The sequence below is a fragment of the Lipophrys pholis genome (assembly GCF_963383615.2).
Source record: "Lipophrys pholis genome assembly, chromosome: 21".
In the NCBI taxonomy this organism is placed as follows: Eukaryota; Metazoa; Chordata; class Actinopteri; order Blenniiformes; family Blenniidae; genus Lipophrys; species Lipophrys pholis.
This window is the reverse complement of record NC_137649.1, coordinates 12,513,056-12,527,522: the sequence shown is the minus strand read 5'-3', so window position 1 is coordinate 12,527,522 and position 14,467 is coordinate 12,513,056. Positions and strand designations below refer to the sequence as shown.

Sequence of the window (14,467 nt, the reverse complement as noted above, 5' to 3'; positions counted from 1 at the left end):
ACAGTTGAATATTAAAAGCCTCAGAGTTAAACCCATGTTTATCTACCATTTAACCTTTATTTTCCCATACCCTTCATTCTTCTCATAACCATGAATGCTTGGCATTTTACGATATTCAGAAAATATGAAAAACTAATAGAAAGCAGATAAAAAGCTTTGGGTTCACCATTTGACTCCGGGAGGCCAGATTCAGCACCGTGTCTCACAGCTGCAACATGAGCTTCTCAGTCCCACCAAAAACCCTCTTTAGTATTGAGGAACTGCCGGATATGAAAGTTTAGGTCATTTGGGGGCAGCACAGTCGCTCCCTGCACATTTCTTGACAGTTTCACAGCTTTGAAATGTTTAGAAAAAAAACACAGGCATGATGGTTAATGAGAATGGAACCATGATGATTAAATGGCAGCTGTGAAACCAAAAATACACTCACACTGTGTCAGGCTTATGTTGTGGCCTTCTGTGCATCATCGGACCTGTTAGTGTTTCTGTAGTTTTAGCCAACATGTTCTTTGTCATCCACAGTTCAAGATGATTAATCGTTGATTAGAAGTTAATTTGTACTTAAATGACGGTCAGTGTAGTCACTGTGTGTTTTCTATCAGTGGCTCACACTCCATCATGTGGGTCGACACAATCCTATCGTCCTGATTGCATTTGAATGCCCGGTGTAAATATGGCCTCAGTGAAGGATTTTATTAATGAAATGTGACGAGATCCATTATTGTGTTGGAAAACGGCACACCATAGTTTAAAGTGTGTATGCTCCCATCATGCATTTTCTAACCTGATGAACGTAACTGCAGTTGTTTTTAGAGACTAAACATGACCAGTCAGAAGAGCCAGTGGATCCCACATTGACCAATCACCACCCTGCCTGAACTGCACTTCCTGTAACCCCTTCCTTCCCTCGACATCTCTCCTTCCTGTTTCCTCCAAAAACTCACCAGAACCCACCCTAATGCCACTTGTACCTCCCTCCCCACTCCCCACTTCATTCCTCCCCACCTCCCCTCACCTCCCCCTCCCCAGGCATCGTGCTATCAACTTCTTCATCCCGGCCTATCAGAGACTTTGGATAGAGGCAGAGGAGTACTCCTTTGAGGAGAAGCTAGTTCAGGATCTGGCAGTAAGTACTGGGCCCGCCTCGCCCCGCGTGCCCTGCGTTGGCACCCCTCTGCCAGTCCTGTCTGCCGAATGCTTCTTTAGCTCCGTGCCCGTTGAGCCTTGGGAGCGAGTCCGGCTGGGGACCTCGCCTAAAGCACCCCGGGGTCCCCGATCTAGGCACGCAAAATCCTTCACACAGAGATCCATCAGGGGTCAGAGGCTGCATGACCAACTCAGGAGACACAGGGCGTCCGCCAGCGCTCACAGCTCTAGAAAAGCAGGCTTTGCCTTTCTGGCAGCAGTGGTAAGGAGGGCCTTTCACTACAGTAGGAGACTGTCACTAGCTCTTTGGCTGTCAGATGTGGATCCAACCCATCAGTTGTCTTTTCGCTGTACCCTGTAAGTTTGTAGTGTGAGTGTGAAGGTGACGTTACAGTTTTTGTGGCCGTGACGTCAGTGGCATGCTTGCGTAGTCATGTGCAGATCATAATTCATATTAGATCTTTAGCTGTGGAGCAACTCCATGAAAACCTCATTGATTGAAGGTCAAAGTGCATATTTACATCGAGCGGCTCAATTATCTGATCATCAGTTTCTGTTGGGATTAGGACAACTTTGCCAGTTTTTCTTTTTCCGATAAATTCCTTCTCTTGACGACTGTTGTAGGTGTGATAGTCTCTTTTTGTTCATCTGTCAGGATCATTCTCCATTTTTCCAAGTTGTACCGTCATATGGCTTACTGCTTGCATCTGTTCGCTTTAACATGCATGTACTGTACTTTGTATTTTAACTTATTCTGACACAGTTCATCCTCCACTCTTAACTTTCTTGTTTTGTCCTCTCCATATATCACAGGGACAGAAAAACAGAAAACAAAAACATCTGCATGCGGAGCTCGATGAATGTTAACGGCTCATTTCAGTGTTGTTGACCAATGCGATATCACATACGTCTGTTTGTAAAGAGCATAGATGTTTGGAATAAAGCTTATCTGGGGAGGATTGTCAGGCGACTGAGGTTCAAGCAGAGCTGACCGTTCACTCCTGTGGACTCCTACAGAAAACCCCGATGAAGATTGTGGAGGAGGAGGAAGAGGAGGTGGCTGAGATCCAGCCTGACCCTCTCCACCAACTCATCCTCCACTTCAGCCACAACGCTCTGACAGAGAGAAGGTGAAACTGCTCAGCTCAGTGTTGTGCAAAGGACTAGTAACAATGGACGAGTATTGTATTTACTTATTGTGCTTTTTGTGGACGTAAGTCTCCTCCTTTACTGCAGTGCCTCAAAAAAAAAAACTGATTTATGGGCTAATTACAATTAGAACATGCAACAATAAATCAGCTGAAATAAACTATGAGATCAGGGTGACTTGGACTGTGGATGGAGGCTAATGTTCCCGTTATTTACAGTCACATGTCGATAATGTTGCAGTCAGTAGTAATGAAGTGTTTTTTTTAGGATTAATTGGCTCCTTCTCCAGTAAACCAGACTTTAGAGAAATTCTAATGCCTTTCAGTGGAGAAATTGTTTCTGCAGTTTTCTTATTTTCATGTACAACAAAAGTAACAAAACTTCTGACACTTCAGTAAAAACAGTAATCAATTATTAAAGCCCCAAATCCTAGTGTTACATCAATGTCTTATTCCAAACACTGTTTCAATATACTGATTTTAAACATGGAAATTAAGCCTTAAAATGCAATTATCGTGTTTAATTTACAGTTTAACATGATTTTTTAATTCACCCACCTGCCTGATGTTTTTATAGTTCAAAGTAATAGAATACGATCTGCCTTTTTTCAGTTACTTGGAAGAAGATCCTTTGTATATTGCATATGCGGATATGATGGCAAAGGTAGCTCCTTTTTTTTTTTTTAAATGCTCTTTTATCAATTCTCATTTTAAAAAAATTACCACAAGCCTTTCCTGTCTTACCTTAAATCCTTCAAATGCCAATCCTGTGTGTTTTCAGAGCTGTGCGGAGGACGAGGAGGAAGAAGAGGAAGAAGGAAAAGAAAAGACATTTGAGGTTCTATGGCGTCGTCGCAGTGGTTACAAGTCTCTTTTAAAAAGGTCAGTTTTGCCAGCTGTTATTCACGTGGGTGTGTGTTTGTTGGCCTTCAGGAAAAGGAGATGGAAAAGCAGAAGATCTTGTACCAGCAGGCGAGGCTGCACGCCCGTGGGGCTGCCGAGATGGTGCTGCAAATGATCAGCGCCAGTAAAGGTAAGAGGGGCTGGAGCTGTCCGGGGTTGTTCAGCTGCAAAATCATTGTTCCATCAGTTAAGACTGTTTTTAATAGAAAATACTTGAACTTAAAACTGATGGATAATGGTGGTCTTTTAGTCTAATTCATAAGCAGCGATTTGTTTTCCTGAACAAAAGCCATTTTTAAGAATTTTAGCTCTAAGTCCATGCATTTTGTATTATTTTACCATTGAATATACTTAAATTGTCTAAACCTGATTTCTTAAGAAGACCCCATTGACTCGGCATCACCATTTTTTTTTCAGTGTTGGTTCTTCAACTTTCTAATGCCGGGGGCTTTTAAAAAAAACTTTCATATAATGAAAAATACTTTCTGAGAATCAATAGCAGACGAGTGCTTTTATTTAAATGTTGTTTATTCAATATTTCTGTATCACTTGCTGACTTTCTAAGATTTGCATGTCAGCATTTATCTGTTGTTTGTTCTCCAGGGCGTCTGGGCCCCATGGTGACCTGCACCCTCAAACTGGGCATCTCCATCTTAAATGGAGGCAATGTCCAAGTGCAGCAGGTCAGTGTGCTCAGCATCGGTCTCATATATCTTGTCCAGTAATACCAGAAAAATGCAGCATGCACTTTGAAGACTGATGATTCTTCATAGCTTCCTGTCTCCTACTGCAGAAAATGCTTGATTACTTGAAAGAGAAAAGAGATGTAGGCTTCTTCAAGAGTCTCTCAGGACTGATGCAGTCATGCAGGTAAGGCCCGCCGACGTTATCCCTGCTGCAAAACGACATGAATCTGGTGCCCAAACTTGACTTTCAAGTGTTTTTCTTTTTCCCTAGCGTCCTGGACTTGAATGCATTTGAAAGGCAAAACAAAGCGGAAGGACTGGGCATGGTGACAGAAGAAGGTTCAAGTAAGTGACAGGATTTCCTGCTGGAGTTTGTCGTATTGTATTTGTTTTCCCTGCCGAGCTCCACATTTCTGTCGGTATTCGCTTTCCTGAAGTTCAGTAGACAATTGACTCCAAAAAAAAATAGAAAGACACAACTCGTTTCCCCTCAGTCAACTAATGCTGAACCATGCCAAATATTTAATGTTGGTGTCTATTCAATGAGGTAAATAATTAGTGGTTTGGTTGCTGTATAGCCTTTGAAAAAAAAATCAAAATTTCATTGTGAATTTTGATTCATATAAGTAGTTTGCTGCTTGTGCTGAAGTCTTGTAGTCACTGAAGTTGTCATTGTGGTGTCTTAATGTGTTTTTTGCAGTACAAATAATCATCAAAACCTTATATAACTACATTACTGAATAGTTGATCCTATATTTTGTGTTTTGTCAACTTAGCACTGCTCAAAAAGTGATAATATTTGTGTTTGGAAGGATATTTTTTGTTAAGAAAAATAGTTTTGGGGCTATAAATGTACTCTTGTACAAGTTTTTCTATTTTATTTTGGGGGTTTTGTGCAAGCAACCTGCATTTCTGGGATGAGCAGCAGAGGTTGCTAAGTCTTTCTCTGCAGAACACCTTCTTCTGTTAGTCACCCGTATTCGAAGTTGTCTGGATGTGACTATTACAGTCTGAATAAAGAACACATATCGGGTATTTAGCTGTTTGTTGTGTTTAAACCCGGGAGCGTTGGCAGGTTTTTGGGAACCAGAGGCTCAAACTACATACTCAACTCTGCTGTTCATCCCGTAAATGCACGCTTCTTTTAACAGGCTTTAAACAAAATAAGACTTATTGCCAGGAAACGCTGCTTTCCCAATCTAGCAATTCCTTGTTGTGCCGTTATCCTTCAGTAGAGGGCGACCGGAGATTTCCAGCTGTTCAGAGAACATGGTCCAGCATTAAACAAAGATCTGTACATACACTCAACACTCTTCACTTGAGGCTTTTCATATCAAACTATGTCTGTCTTTTCATCATTCAGTCCTTTGCTAAACATTTCCACTGAGTTCTGTGTTTTAACAATTCACCGTTACTACTCGTGTCTGTAACTGGTAACTTTTCACCGACACTGAATTCTGTTTTGTTTTAAATAAAGATTAAACTTAGCGACAGACCAGGACGGATGATTTTATTCCCCCCGTGTAGAATAATAATAATAATAAAAAAAGAAATAATAATTTAACTGCATGTTTTTGTTTTTTTCCACTCGTAGCTGATATATTCATATCTCCTTTGTATTGTAACTCAATGTCCTCTCTTTTTGCTTATGTCTTCGTGTATTGTTTGTCTCCTTCTTGTCATTTTAAAATCCCATCGATGGCAGTCCACACTAAAAGGGGTAAATAGCGAATCTAGATCATGCTGTTCTGGCTATGCTTCCCCCTGAATGTCCCCTCCATATCTGTGGTCCATACTCCCTGCTTCACTTGGTTCCAGCCCTCCCGTCCCCCAGACGTCTGTAGGGAGATACTGTGCATGTCGACTGTTGGAGTACATAGAAAGTGGATCTTTGGAATCCATTGTCTGTCCTTTTCTGTGTTATCTGTCCCCCCCCCCCTCCTCCCCTTCATGTTATCATTTACTAATGCAAATCCCATTACTGATGCTCAAATACGTCTTTCTAAGGCTATCAGTGCCACCTCTCAAGGGTTTGACTGAAGGTCTGTGGGCTCTTCCACAGCCTAAGCAAAGCTTTGTCTTGCTTTGGACTTGGGCTTATTTCACAAAGCTGGTTTTGATACATTAGTCGAACTTTCACATGATTTGATCTGTGCTCATTTTGGGTAGTTGTGTTGACTGGATTATCTCATTGATTATCTGGTTTAATTGCATAACCACGTGTTTCCTCTGAAATGATCCTCCACGTCAGGCCCAATGGTGACCTGCATGTGAAAGTTGTCAGGCTTCCCCCAGCTTATGGAAATGTCCTAGCGTTTCACTGTTGTTTAATAAAGAGCATTTTTTATTTGATTTTTTTTTTTTTTTTTTATTTTTTTTTACAAAACCACACTTTGGATTCAGTTTTCAACCTGCAATCTAAAGGCTCTGGACTTCAAAAATGTTTTGAACATGAAACCTGTCCTGCTTGCCTCATATTAATTGCTTTTGAGGGGAGTTTCACAGATCGTACACCCTCCTCACATTTCAAATACATACATCTGTGTGGGGTTTCAGCTGTATTCACCCGAATGTGTGTTCTCTCAAGGCTCCAAGGTACTACAGAATGATGAGTTTACTAAAGATCTTTTCCGGTTTTTGCAACTTCTGTGCGAGGGGCACAACGGAGGTGAGATCGCTTCTTTCCTTCTGGCACTTTGAAGTGGTGTGTGACCTGTTTCGTCTACTCTTGTTTTGTGCAGTGGACCATGAGACAATATTTGTTTGTCAGATTTCCAGAACTTCCTGCGAACCCAAACTGGAAACACGACCACGGTCAACATCATTATCAGCACCGTGGACTATCTGCTGCGTCTGCAGGTACATCACAAAGCTCTTACTTATCCTCATCACCATCATTGTTGCCGTGATCATTTATGTTGTCCGTCGTTGTTAATTCCACTTCAGGAATCTATCAGTGATTTCTACTGGTACTACTCTGGAAAAGATGTAATTGATGAGACGGGAAAGATCAACTTCTCCAAAGCTTTATCTGTGGCCAAACAGATATTCAACTCACTGACTGAGTACATCCAGGTGAGAAGCTGATCTGTCCCGGTTGAATCCTCACAGTAAAGACTCCATTTACTTTTATTTAAAATTTCATGATGAATCCTTCATCTCTTTATTCTTACAGGGCCCGTGTATTGGAAACCAGCAGAGTTTAGCTCACAGCAGACTGTGGGACGCGGTCGTTGGCTTCTTGCATGTGTTTGCAAACATGCAGATGAAGCTGTCTCAGGTATTTATGCCGTGAAGGACACAGCTGTAGAAAACTTGCATGGATTGATCTGCTGTAGAAAGCTCTAATAATTTGTAGTTGTGTGGATGAAAACCTACAGAAAAACAAATATTGTACTCCCTTTTATGATAGTTTGTTAAGCACCTTCAGGGTCCAAACAAGTATATTTATAAAAAAAAATGTAGCTTCAATTCTTTGCATCCAAACACCATTACAAATTATACAATCTTTTAAAAATCTTTTGGGGGGGGGGGGGTTATGGACTAATGAGGTGAATCTCATTTAAATCATTTGAATATTAAGTAGCCAAAGTATGTGGAAATACTGCAGATTGAGTGTTTATATTCTAGTACTGCTTTTAAATGGGAGTTTTTTAATTGACATACACACTAAAAGTAAAAATAAAAGATATAAACTTATTGAAAACACATACAGTAAACCCCTCACCACCTTGAAATGCTATTCTGTACAAATTCTTATTTGGGGAAGGAGAACACGTTTTGATCTTGGTTTCTATCTTTCCCGGTGGTTCAATAAAGACTCCCAATGAAATATGTCTAAAACGGTGATTAAATCAAAGACAATCTTAAAGAAAACAACCTACTAGTTTGATCTTTTCAGGTACTTATTAACAGTGACTGTGGCAAAGCAACCCGAGCCTTGGCCGGGACTCCCGGGTCAAATCATGAATATTTATGTGGCACATTTACAATAACAGTAGTAGACTGAAGTACTGCAAAAGACAAGGCAAAAAAAATTTAAATAAAATAAAAACGGTCCACTGAATAGTAAAATGTTAAAACTATAAGATATACTGGATATATTGGAGTTAGAGCCAACTAACAATAATTAACGTTCATAGGATTGGTTTAATAATGGATTTAATGTGTAATGTGATGTGGTGCCAGAAAGGCTCACGAAGCTTTAAATAAGATTTAGAAATTGATTCTAAAATAAACCAGATGGTAATAATCCACGGTTGTATTGTGACGCATACATTTGAAAACACCTTGGTGTTCCTGTGTCTAATCAATCGTGTGTTAATGACTCCTCCCTCTCAGGATGCCAGTCAGATCGAGCTGCTGAAGGAGCTGATGGATTTACAGAAAGACATGGTTGTCATGTTGCTGTCTCTGCTGGAGGGTAAGAGTCTGAAGCTGCCATTCACTGTCTGCAATTACTAAAGGCAGGGTAGAATTATTATTGTAAGGAGGCATGTCGAGTCTACGGTACATTGTGCTTTTGTAAAATCACTGGTAATAACAATGTGTGCTTGACCTCCAGGAAACGTGGTGAATGGAACGATCGGGAAGCAGATGGTCGACACTCTGGTGGAGTCGTCAAACAACGTCGAGATGATCCTCAAATTCTTCGATATGTTCCTCAAACTGAAGGATCTCACTACATCTGAAAATTTCAGGGAGTACGACCGCGAGTGTAAGGGCATTATATCTAAGAAGGATTTCCAGAAGTCCATGGAGAGCCAAATGCAGTACAGCCAGTCGGAGATCGAGTTCCTGCTCTCGTGCGCGGAGGCGGACGAGAACGACATGTTCAACTACAAGGAGTTCGTGGAGCGATTCCACGAGCCGGCCAAAGACATCGGCTTCAACGTGGCCGTGCTGCTCACCAACCTGTCCGAACACATGCCGCACGACTCCCGGCTCGGCAGCTTCTTGGATCTGGCGGAGAGCGTGCTCAGCTACTTCGAGCCCTACCTGGGTCGCATTGAGATCATGGGCAGCGCCAAGCGGATCGAGAGGGTTTACTTTGAGATCAGCGAGTCGAGCCGCGAGCAGTGGGAGAAGCCGCAGGTCAAAGAGTCCAAACGGCAGTTCATCTTCGACGTGGTGAACGAGGGCGGTGAGAGCGAGAAGATGGAGATGTTCGTGAACTTCTGCGAGGACACAATTTTTGAGATGCAGCTGGCGTCGCAGATCTCCGAGCCGGACGCGGTGGAGAAGCCCGAAGAGGAGGAAGAGGAGGAAGGGCACAGCATCATGGACGAGCTGGCCGGGGACGACGAGGGCGCCCTGGAGTCGGCCTCCGCCTTCACCACCGCGCGTCGCTCCATCAAGAAGAAGATCCAAAACGTCCGCAATGTCTTTTCTATTAAGAACGTGCGCAAGCAGTTCAAGAAAGTGAAGAAGTTGAGCATCAAGGAAATAATCGTAGGATTCTTCTCCTTCTTCTGGATGCTCTTCACCGGCTTCTTTAAGGGCATCTACGGCCTCATCTTTGGGTTCTTCCACCTCATCTGGTCCTCCATGTTCGGCGGAGGGCTTGTTGAGGGAGCCAAGAACATGAAGGTGACGGACATCCTGGGGAACATGCCCGATCCCACTCAGTTCGGGATACACGGAGATGCCATAGAAGGGGAGAAGGTGGAGGCCGTGGAGTTATCGGGAAGCTTGGACACAGCCATGTCGCCGGTCGGAGACATCGCCGAGGTTGATGTGATGTTGGATCTGCTGACGGCGCCCAAAAGAGAAGGAGGGAAACACGTGGAGCTCGGCCTGGGCGACGTTTCTGAGCTGACCGCCGACTCCTCCGCGACCGACCACAAGAAGGTGTGTGGACAAGTTTAAACTCGAGATTTGAGATTTCTGAACAAACTCCTCCAGATAAAAGTCATCCGAACTCAGGACATGTCTTTAGCACCTTAAGTATCGATCAGACGTCACATCAGGTTTTTACCAGATCTGCTGTCTTATGTCGCCTTCAAGTTTCCTTTTACAATTTAGAAAAGTAAACATTTCATCAATAACTTTTATTGTGTTTTTTTTTTGGCTCTTTAGCTTTTCTGCATGTTTTATTTTCCTTTTTTCTTTTTTTTTAGTGGTTAAAGACAAATTTTTTTATTTGAGCTATTTTTGCCATTTTAGCCATTTATTTGGGTTTATTTTTATATCGTGGATTTAGACATTTTTGCCATTTTAGATTTTTTTTGATTTCTTTATTTAAAGCCTTTTTTTTTTTTTTTTTTTTTTTTTTTGAGCAAAAAGAAAACTTCTTGAATTTTTTTCCATTTCCATCCCCCAAAAATGTTTGTGAGACTTTCACAGGGCCACTGCAGAGCCACGGGTTGAAGGCCTCTGTCCAGAATTCTACGCTCTTCCGCATGTTTTACTGTGATGAAAATGAATCTCTCCTGTTGCAGAAAGCTGCCGCCAAGCCTGTTGAGACGCCAGAGAGTGAACCCGAGAAAGCAGAGTGAGTAACATTATTCATCACACGGACACAACGGAAGTGTAAAGTTAAAAAAAAACAACATCTGGTTCTTCCAGCATGGAGAACCAGGAGAAGGAGGATAAACCAAAGGAGGAGGAGGCGAAGGAGCCAGTCACCGAGGAGAAGGTCAAGACCAGATCGAGTCAGCCTAAAGAGCCGGCGCCCGCCTTCATGTCCAGCGTCGTTGCTGTCCTCGACGTCTATTTCACCAAGATGCTGGTGAGTCGTCCTTCAAGTTTAGAATATTATTTATCTTATTCTGACTCGGCGCTCAGTTCTCTTCCAATGAGCTTCTTGTAAAATGAAAACAGGCCGTTCTCAGTCTTATTCTTGCACGTTTCCTTCACAGAACTACTTGGCTCGTAACTTCTACAACCTCCGTTTCCTGGCTCTGTTTGTGTGTTTCTCCATCAACTTCATCCTGCTCTTCTATAAGGTGAACCAAGTGAAGTAATATCGCAAACATGCAAAATGCCAACGCAATTTCCTCAGACACAGGAAGATCAAATCAAATGTAATGAGAGTTTCCTTTCTCTCTATCTTTTTTTTTTTTTTGTGACTATGCCTGCAGATAACATCTTCATCTCTCGTGGAGCAAAGTTTGTTTTATGAATTTTGTGTTGTCAATGTAGATTAAGTTAAGTAGGTTTTTTGTAATTGATACATTGACGTGACATAAAATCTCATTGATAAACCATTCAATAAAATATATCTAAACAAATATCCATTAATAGAATGGTCATTAACTAAAATATTAGTCTGTGAACATGACAAAAATGGAAAACACGTAATATTTATGATGGAAAATTCATTTTTACTCAAGTGAGTAACAAATGAAATGACTTTAATCCACAATTCAGACTTTTTGACAAACGTCAATGCATGAAAACAACCATCACGGGTTTTATTCCAAATGATTTTAGTTTACATGTCAGGGAAATGAAAATCTAGAAATAATGCAATATTTAATTTAGCTTTTCTGTTTGTTTACCGTGGCTCTCTTTGTAATATAATTTTTTTTCTTTTTTACCAAGGCTTAAAAGTTGTTTTTTTCTCTCGGTGTCAAAAAACAGCAATTGACAAAACAATGAGCTTTTTTTTTTTTGTTGATAATTTTTAGGTGCATCTATACGTGGCCCAATACTTTATTTATACTTTTGCACCTTTTGTTCTTCAGGTGACCGGCGAGGCTGATGAAGAAGTGGACGATGAGAACACCTGGGGCGGCGAGGAAGAGGAGGAAGACGACGAGAACACGTTCTTCGACATGGATGAGTTTGTGCTGCATGAGAGCTCCGGCTACATGCTGCCCACCCTGCGCTTCCTGGCCGTCTTCCACACCGTCATCTCCCTCCTCTGCCTGGTCGGATACTACTACCTGAAGGTGGGAGCGTTCGCCAGCCGCAGCGCCGTCCTCCAGCTGAGGCGGTTTCACTCACCGGCCTCCTGTGGCGCTTTCAGGTTCCTTTGGTTGTTTTCAAACGGGAGAAGGAGATCGCCCGCAAGCTCGAGTTCGACGGTCTGTACATCACCGAGCAGCCGTCTGACGAAGACATCAAGGGCCAGTGGGATCGACTCGTCATCAACACCCCGTGAGTCTGAGTGCGGTTCTCTCCCATTTACCTCCATTTGGGTAGTGTTGAAATACTTTTCTACACTTTTTTGGGGGGTTTTAGCACAGATCATCAAACATGACAGATTTGCTTGAGTTGAGGGGCTGAAAGCTGTCATTACTGTCATTACTGTCATTACTGTCATTACTGTCATTACTGTCCACCTTATCTGTCAGATATCAACAACAATTTAAATATATGCTGTCAAAATATTGAGATCTCCATTATCAATTTTGTCCAAAGAAGAAATAAAATACTGAACCGCTGCTGAACACGATATGGACTAGCCAATACACAACGACCATTGTTAATGAAAATAAATAAATAAATAAATAATAATGTAGACGGCCATTATGGTGGTTCACACTGTCGACATACAGCAGGGTCCACCAGTCCGTTCTGAACAGGGTTTATACATCTATTTACACTTATATTTGGAAATATACTGTGGATGTATTTCCACTATCATGGGATTTCATTTATTGCATTTTAACCACATTCATTCCAAGGAAACTGTAAACTTTTGACTTTTTTCCACAGGTCCTTCCCGAACAACTACTGGGACAAGTTTATAAAACGCAAGGTGAGTCAGAGCAACAACTTCATATACCGTTTTAGCCTCAAGAGTTAACAGCAGTGTGGAGAATAAATTACATGACTGACTGGTTATGATCGTGCCAGACGAGATGAACAATCAGCCTTCAAGTCCTGGATCTGCAGGTTGATTTGTCTGTGTTGTAACGTAACATTCTTGAAAAATGTTCAGTCAGTTTTCTATTTATTTGATTGAAAATCCTATTTTAGATTTAGTGTTTTAAACCATCCTGCTTAGTTTTGTTGTGTATCGTTACGTGACCCTAAATTGAATCGTGTTGATACCACTCGTATGAGACTATCCCTTTATATATCTTCAGACCCAACCGATGAGAATTCTTGCTTAAACAACTTAAACAAAGAAAGAAGAAAGTTGCGGCCTTAATTGTCTGTACGTCCACTGAAGTAGAGAAAATGTTTCCCGCCTCTGCTAAACAGGTTGGATTGAAATAAATCCCATCTGTGTCGTTCTTTCTTTGTCTGAAGGTGATCAACAAATATGGCGACCTGTATGGGGCTGAACGCATCGCTGAGCTCCTGGGCCTGGACAAGAGCGCTCTGGACTTCGACCCCACTGTGGAAACGGTGGAGAGAGAAGCTTCGCTCGTCTCCTGGTGAGAAATCGCAGCGATGGAAACACACCAGACATGGAACTCTGTTTACCGTCCATCTTTCCTGGCTTTTGCCTCCACACAGGAAGCTGCATCATCCCAGAGCCGCCAAAATATAAGGCCACTTACAGTATATGTTTATTGTACTGATGCATGTTGTGTGGTTTATTCATGATGCTAATGTTTACTGACACATATTTTCTGTAATTATAATGAAACATCTCACTCTCTCACTACAGGCTGAGCTCCATTGATACAAAGTACTACATCTGGAAAATGGGAGTGGTTTTGACTGATAACGTAAGTTTATTGTACTTGTAATAAAATTACATTATTTTAAAGTAGTTAATCGGACACTACTGGTATTCAGGGAAAATTCTTTACAAAGAACGTGTATTGCTATTATTTGGTCGTGGCGGAGAATCTGTTTCGTGACGTTTCATAATGTCGTAAAAGATGTTTTAATCACATCAGTTAGACTTAAAACAAACTGACATGAGACATAAACTGAGGACAAAAATGGGATTTAAACATTTCACATATGTGCTTTTTGACAGTAGGTCATGCACAATCGACAAGGCACGCTATTTATTCTCTAGAAATATGATGAGTATTTACTGTAGGCTTCTCTTGAAAATGGGATCCAGACTGAGTGACATAACTTATGTAAACAACAGTCAAATAAAAATAACAATGCGATAACAGAGAGAGGACTGCCATGTTCACTGTACTGGTGATTCATCTTAAATCCTAAGTGATAATGGATATTGAGTGAGAATATGTATTATATTAAGTGAATATTAATGTGTAACTTTTACTTTGGGTATTTACATATGGGATGTTTAAATACCAGACAGTTTTAGAATGGTCAAAGCATACATTTAGAAGTTGACGTGCCAATATTTGTACATATTTAAATGTTTATTTTTCTCTCTCTTCTTCAGAACTACCTGTATCTGATCTGGTATACCACCATGTCCATCTTTGGACACTTTAATAACTTCTTCTTCGCTGCTCATCTCCTGGACATCGCCATGTGCTTCAAAACCCTCCGCACCATCCTCTCATCCGTCACTCATAACGGCAAGCAGGCAAGTGGTGGGCCAGCAGGGGGCGCCAGAGTCCAAATGAGAAACATTCAGGATGAATTGAAGCTTCAAACGTCAGAGCAGCTTTTATTAAAATCTTCACTTCTCTGCATTAATGTAGGACGAGTCAACATTTTTGAAATGTTTGTATTAAGCATAGTTGGGGT

General features: G+C 41.5%; 1 protein-coding gene across 1 annotated transcript in view; it reads left to right on the top strand.

Moving 5' to 3' along the window:
* ryr3 (ryanodine receptor 3) overlaps positions 1–14,467 on the top strand; it is a gene marked incomplete at its 5' end in the record, with an annotated part of 114,051 nt that overhangs the window by 93,597 nt on the left and 5,987 nt on the right. The window contains 23 exons of the mRNA XM_080490899.1: positions 1,030–1,126; positions 2,164–2,276; positions 2,907–2,958; positions 3,076–3,132; positions 3,228–3,327; positions 3,801–3,880; positions 3,991–4,067; positions 4,155–4,228; positions 6,453–6,551; positions 6,654–6,742; positions 6,830–6,958; positions 7,059–7,163; positions 8,225–8,306; positions 8,448–9,733; positions 10,324–10,376; positions 10,451–10,613; positions 10,744–10,830; positions 11,572–11,778; positions 11,856–11,986; positions 12,548–12,590; positions 13,088–13,215; positions 13,452–13,512; positions 14,157–14,303. Of these exons, the coding sequence (XP_080347025.1) occupies positions 1,030–1,126; positions 2,164–2,276; positions 2,907–2,958; positions 3,076–3,132; positions 3,228–3,327; positions 3,801–3,880; positions 3,991–4,067; positions 4,155–4,228; positions 6,453–6,551; positions 6,654–6,742; positions 6,830–6,958; positions 7,059–7,163; positions 8,225–8,306; positions 8,448–9,733; positions 10,324–10,376; positions 10,451–10,613; positions 10,744–10,830; positions 11,572–11,778; positions 11,856–11,986; positions 12,548–12,590; positions 13,088–13,215; positions 13,452–13,512; positions 14,157–14,303 (3,460 nt within the window). The remainder of the gene's footprint in view (positions 1–1,029; positions 1,127–2,163; positions 2,277–2,906; positions 2,959–3,075; positions 3,133–3,227; positions 3,328–3,800; positions 3,881–3,990; positions 4,068–4,154; positions 4,229–6,452; positions 6,552–6,653; positions 6,743–6,829; positions 6,959–7,058; positions 7,164–8,224; positions 8,307–8,447; positions 9,734–10,323; positions 10,377–10,450; positions 10,614–10,743; positions 10,831–11,571; positions 11,779–11,855; positions 11,987–12,547; positions 12,591–13,087; positions 13,216–13,451; positions 13,513–14,156; positions 14,304–14,467) is intronic.